The 6,572-nt window shown below is 51.7% G+C and overlaps 1 protein-coding gene across 1 annotated transcript in view; it reads right to left on the bottom strand.

Moving 5' to 3' along the window:
• Positions 1-493: 493 nt before the first annotated feature.
• Positions 494-6,572, bottom strand: part of Cpa4 (carboxypeptidase A4) — a 22,823-nt gene continuing 16,744 nt past the window's right edge. The window contains exon 11 of the mRNA XM_055608130.1: positions 494-1,882. Within this exon, the coding sequence (XP_055464105.1) occupies positions 1,695-1,882 (188 nt within the window). The 3' untranslated portion in view covers positions 494-1,694. The remainder of the gene's footprint in view (positions 1,883-6,572) is intronic.

Below are 6,572 nucleotides of genomic sequence, written 5' to 3'. Positions count from 1 at the left end.
CGCCATTAAAAATTCTAAGCAGAGACTGTAATTAACTTGCCGTGCTCTGACGCTGCTCACTAAGCAACCTTCTGATTACAACTTGGCTGCCTGTCTATCCTGCCTACAGGGACAGGATGCACTGAGAATATACCGTTCAGGCTGACGTGAGGCTCCAACCCATTAAACACTTACACACTATGATGTAAATGAATAAATTCGTATTCTGATTTTATCATCGGCCTCATCTGGGCTCTGAAGGCGTGAGTCAGCATGCCCGGGTCTAATCAACACGGAAGCTGTGAATGTCAAGCTTCTGGGCTGAAAACCAAGGAACTAGAACCAGCCAAAGTGAAATCACCAAGGTAACATTGCCCCAGAGGCCTGAGGAAACAGGCTGTTGTACATGCCATACGATAGGGACAGGGATCAAAATTTACTTTTGACATTATAAAGAGCTGCATATTCAAGACTGTGGCTCAGTTCCATTCAGGTGAAAGCAAAGACTAGAGGGTGATCATGAAACCCATATTGAATATTTATTGGCTGATGAGGGTACACCAGATGCTGCCCAACTCCTAGCAGGAGGTTAAGATTTATGGACATGATTGAAAACAGAAAAAAACAACAAAACCACAAGACAAACAAGGCAGACACCGTGCGCAAGGGAGAGAACGGGGCCTGATACATGAGGGAGTCTTTTTCCAGGCAGGTACTCGGGGTCCCAGATGCAGAAGAGAAGGTGACTTCAAACACCGGAGGAAAGAATTAGGAGACTGGACAGCGAGCACCAGAGCCCAGGCTGGAGGGTTCCGAGGTCTGAGATTAGCCAGGGCATCGGGATGATTTAGGACCCGGTGAGGGCAAGATCTTTGAAGTGAGTTCAAAAGGCAGCGTGGAGATGGCGGGACAGATGGTGCTAATCGAGGAACGGTGCCCCATTTCATCCTCGGTCCCTGAGAGTGTCGTCTTCGGTATAACTGACCCCGTCGAGAATGCCGGGAACACCGAATGTAGCGAAAGGAGGAAACAAACCACAGGCATCTTCTGAACACTGAGCCTGTGGTGGACACCAGCCTGTCTGTGTGCTCAAGCCAACAGAAAGTAATTAAGATGAGCAGCGACGGTGATGTACATCTTCAATCCCTTTAATGTTCTCTGGAGGCAGAGCAGGTGGATCTCTGTAGGTTGAGGCCAGCTTGGTCCATATAGCAAGTTCCAGGATAGCCATGGCTACACAAAGAGACCCTGCCTCAATAAATAAATGGTGATAATAGGAGACTAAAGGGAATGGGAAGACCTATGCTGGTGGCCCAAAGGGATTTGTTCCTCAGAGAGAAGTGGGGGATGCTACTGCGGACTACGGCAGGGGCACCGTCTGGCCCCGGGAGTTTCCGGCTGATATGGGCAACATCGTGAGACCCTGTCTAAAAGAGAAAGAAAGAAGCCACGTCGGAAAGAGAGGACTCAGGGGGAGCTCCGCAGACAGCGCTGTCTCCCAGCACGCACCGAGGCTTCACAGCAGGGCCAGGCCCCTGGCTTCACGTGGAGAAAGGAATGACCGTGGCTGTGGCCTGCCCAGCCAAAGGCTCAGCAGAACGGCAGGCCCACGCACTCCTCCCAGGCCGCCAGGAAGCAGGGCTGAAGAGGAGCCACACCGGAAGGCTCGGCCCACTGTGGAGACGCGGTCTGGGTAAAGAACGAGCACTCCTGGGCTAGTAGAGGTTGTCCCTCACGTGCTCCATGATGGCCCTCAGCCCTAGCCAGGTCTCCTCCGCCGTGGGGATGATCTGACTGGCCGGCAGGAGGAAGCCGTACTTCCCGGTGTCCCTCAGCTCAAACGTGAACGCGTACTTGATGCCATTGTCATAGGCCCAGTCGATGCTGCTCCCGCTAGCTGGATCTGCAAGTTGGAGGGAGACACCATTGGAGCCTACTTCAGTCCAAGAAGCCTTCAGGTTTCTGGGGAAGGGGCTGGAGCTCTGCCTGCCCGACCCCTCAGAACCCGGAGTTCCTTCTGAAAGTCGTCAGCCCTAAGACATGCGCGTTCCACAGCGCGCTGGTTCGTCCACAGCCTTAGGCCGCCTGCACCATGAGGTCTGTCTGTTCTAGCCTCGAACTGAGAGACTTTACGCCCTCATCCCCGAGGCTGTGGAGGTGGCTCAGTGGGCAAACTGCCTGCCACGGGAGCCTGAGTGGCAGGGTTCACGCTCCTAGAACCCTCAAAATGTCGCCTAGCTGTGTGGCCCACTTGTGATTGCAGTATTCAGGCGGCGGGAACGGGGAATCTTTGGAGCAAGCCGGCTAGCAAGGCTAGCCGAATCAACAAGCTCAGGCGCAGTAAGTGGAAAGTGTTAGGAAAAGACAGCAAACTCCTCTACACGTCTGCTCACACACAGGGATACACACGGATGTGCGTGAACACAAGCACACAGCACATATGTGGAACCCTCACTCCCATGTTGTCACTAAATCAGCAATCCTTCAGGAAACCCAAGCCTATCTGGTTAGGAACAGTGAGGCATGCATTCCCCTCTAGCACCAGTGACCTCTGTCCCCTTGAAATGGTGCCCTAGGCCGTCCTCCTTCAGGTAGAATAAGGCTGGCCTCCCGCCTGGAGGACTGTGCAGAAAGAAGTCCTCCCGAGAGCCAGTGTGCTCTGCCTGATGGAAGGGCGCCCGGGAAGCCCGGTGGGAAGGCTCCGAGAGGAAATGCAACCTGTCAAAAGTCAGCACTGATTCCCCAGGCGCCAGGGTGACCCACCCTACAGTCAAATCACCCAGTCTGCTTGGGCAACCTTCTGTGAGATGCTGCCCCGGCCCATCCATACAAGACCATCTTATCTCCAACCCACAGAAACAGGGCAAGAAAGAAATGTTTGCCATGTTAAGCCGAGAGGTTTTAGCTTAGTTTTGTTTTTCACACAGCAAGAGCTGACACACAGAGGAAAGGAAGTGCATTCCTGGGGACTTCCCTTCGCCAGAAGACTGGCAAGAGATAGGAGGTCTATTTTTTCTGTTTTCTCCCCAAACAACTAAAGCAGGAACTGTCCTGCAAACATCGCCAATAAAATGATGACAGCAGATTTCCTTTTCAGCATCTGGCATGAGCTAGTCATTCTATCACTTTACAGTCATGATCTCATAGCCTGTAAAATCCAGTGACGGCCATCAGTGCCCTTAGTTTACAGATGGGAAAAGTCCAGCTCGGACTAGGTAGAGCAGCTAAGGAAATATAAACAAAAGGGCAGAGCTGGAAGTTAGGCCCACATCCTTTCAAGTGGTTCGTCCAGCCCAGTCGACGTCCATCTGGTGGATTAACCATCTGATAAGTGTAAAGCCAGGCCCTTCCTTTCCCTGGTTCCTGAGGGCCATTTCTCACGGACGTCTGTGTGACTCTTACAGAGACACAGCTTCCGTGGAGACTGCCTATGCCCAGGGGAGGAGGGTGGCTCTGCTGCATTCTCAGGACTCCAAGTGATCCCTTCAGTCTTTCTACCCTGAGAAGGCGCTCCAGGAAAAGAGCCGGACGACGCCTGGCATCTCCGGTGGCTATTTCCATGACGGCCAAGCACTTCATAACATACTTAAGATATTGGAAAGATTGGTCAAGTTCATAAACTTCATTTTGTTTAAGTCCTTGCTCAGTGTGCACATACTCTTGCTTGTGCATATGCGGGTGTGGGCGCACATATGCAGTATGCATGTGGAACCCTCAGGCCTTGTTCCGCAGTGCTGGCTCCCGCTGGCCTGGAGCTCAGCGGCTGCACTAAGTGGCCTCTGTCTCCGTGGCACCGGCTTACGTGTGCTCGTCACCACACCTGGCTTAGGATGTGGGTGTGAGGGATCAAGCTTAGCGATCATGTCGCCAGCCAGCCTTCACCAGCCAGGCCCCCTCCCCTGATCTTCTAAAACAGGCACACGCACGCGTACTCTCAACACCATTCTGCACATTCTGTTTTTCAATTCACACTTGAAGGTCACTCCCCATTGGCACGCACTGATCCACCTTGCTCACTTCAGGGCAGCTCAGTGCTTCCCTGTCTGAATGCACCAACTGCGGTTTTGGCTAGCCCTCTCCTGATGGGAACTTTAGATGCTTAACAGACTTCTGTGGTGATAAATAAAGCTGTCACAAACATCCTTAAAGCTCATGATTTATCCTAGTTGGACGAGCCCAAGAACTCACTAACCAGAAGCCTGCAGTAAATCAGAAGCAGTAAAGAGAGAAGGGATGAGTGCCTCAAAGGGAGCACAAGCAGCCATGACAGTCTGACAGGAGGAAGGAGACACAAGGCTACAAAGAGCAGGCACAGACCCGTGAGGAGGTGAGGGTCGGAAGAGGGACACGTGTGAGCATGACACACACGCATGAGAGCACTGCCACGAAGCTTATTATTTCCTATACTAACTTCTAAAAGCATTAATTAAAAATAAAAAAGATACAACACTTAGAGCATCAAAATGGGGCGGGGTGGTTAGCCTAAGGACCTCACAGTCCTACTAGATCCTCAGGCTAAACAATGAATCTCCAGAAAACCACTCAGTCGTGAGGAAGGCACTGAACTCTCTGCCCTATGCTGTTTAAGGAGGCAAAAAGAATGACTCGCTCTCATCTAAAATGAGGCCAGCACTTAGAGGGACAGGTGTCAGTGAGGATACAGAACCCTCAAGGTCCTGGGTTAGACTTTAGTATACAAAGCTCAGTTTTTAGGAAATGATGAAGGCAGAGAAGACCTATGGAGGATGCAGAACGTTCTCAAAAGAGGAGTTTCATGGCTCGGGGACACCCTGGGAGAGCCTTCCTCCTGAGATAGGCATGTGGTGAGTAGCCCTTGACTGGACACTGCTCACCCTGGGGAAAGAATGCATTTGATGTGGAGTGCAGGCCCGTAATTTAAACTGATGTCTGATCCAAAAGCAGGCCCCGGCGACCCACAGAGATCTTTGGGAAGAGTCCGCCCGCGGCTCCTAGCAAGTCTCCGTTAGCTCTGTCAGGCTGAGGTTCACTCCTGGCTGACCGGGCAGAGGGAGGAGGAAGTCTCCAGGTGTGCCCTCTGAAGACTCTGCATTTAACAACACTAACAGCAATAAACTATGAATAATTAATGGATTGTTGCTGCAATTAGCAAGACAAACACAGGCATTGCCTAACTGCTTTACGATGCTCTGTAGCTACACACACAAAATGAGAGAGCTGTGCCGTGAAGCAAAGCTGGAACACTGGTGGCACCGGGAAGGTACGGGGAAGGTGGGGCACACTCCCTGACAGAGGGGCAGAGCTATACATGCCGACATTCACTTTTCCCTTCCAGCCAGAGCTGCGCAGTGGACAGGTCCCGTCACCTGAATACAGACTTCCGAAATGAGATAATCGGCAAGATGTCTGCAGAACTCCAGGAAAATGCTCAGGTGAGGCCAAACAAGCATGGCCTCCATACGAGGCTGTGAGTGACAAGTGTCCAGGCCAGGTCGGGAGTTGGGGACTTGGCAGGTTCTTTCTTCCTTCCTTTCTTCCTTTCTTTCTTTCTCTCTCTCTCTCTCTCTTCTAGGTAACAGTCATAGTTAGAAGATTCCCTATCACTTGTTTACTTCAAAAACACATTTTATTTTTTAAAAAATATAATTTTTCATTTATAACACTTTATTCACTATGTATCCCAGCTGTAGCCCCCTCCCTGTTCCTTCCCAACCCCACTCTCCCTCATCTCCTATGCCCCTTCCCCAGTCCACTGATAGGGGAGGTCCTCCTCCCCTTCTCTCTGACCCTAGCCCCTCAGGCCTCATCGGGACTGTCTTTCATAGTCTTCCTCTGTGGCCTGGTCAGGCTGCTCCCCCCTCAGGGGGAGGTGATCAAAGAGCAGCACAATAAGTTCCTGTCAGAGACAGTCCCTGATCCTATTACTAGGGAACCCACTTGGACACTGAACTGCCTTGGGCTACATCTGTGCAAGGGTTCTAGGTTATCTCCATGCATGGTCCTTGGCTGGAAAATCAGTCTCACAAAAGACCGCTGGGCCCAGAGTTTTTGGTTCTGTTGCTCTCCTTGTGGAGCTCCTGTCCTCTCCAGGTCTTACTATCTCCCCCTTCTTTCCTAAGATTCCCTGCACTTTGCCCAAAGTTTGGTTATGAGTCTCAGCACCTGCTTTGGTACCCTGATGGGTAGAGTCTTTCAGAGGCCTCTGTGGTGGCTCCTGTCCTGTTCCCTGTTTTCTCCCTCTTCCGATGTCTATCTTGTTTGCCTTTCTGAGGGAGGATTGATCGTCTTACCCAGGGTCCTTCTTGTTGCTTAGCTTCTTTAGGTGAACAGATTTTAGTATGATTATCCTATATTATATGTCTGATATCCACTTATAGGTGTGTCTATACCGTGTGTGTCTTTCTGCTCCGGGGCTACCTCACTCAGGAGGATCTTTTCTCTGCCATCCACCTCCCAGCACAGAGCTGGGGAGTGTCCTTGAAAGTGCTTAGGGACCTGGGGTGACAGCTCAGGTGTGCGAGCCTGAATCTGAGTCCCTGGAGCTCACACAGGTCAAAGCCGCCAGCGGCGTGGGTCTGCGGCGCTGACAGCACAGGGCTTTGTGCACACGGCGG

Source organism: Psammomys obesus, unplaced genomic scaffold (genome assembly GCF_907164565.1).
Source record: "Psammomys obesus unplaced genomic scaffold, mPsaObe1.curated_primary_1811, whole genome shotgun sequence".
In the NCBI taxonomy this organism is placed as follows: Eukaryota; Metazoa; Chordata; class Mammalia; order Rodentia; family Muridae; genus Psammomys; species Psammomys obesus.
The sequence above is the reverse complement of the archived record's forward strand: the minus strand, read 5'-3'. Positions and strand labels throughout refer to the sequence as shown.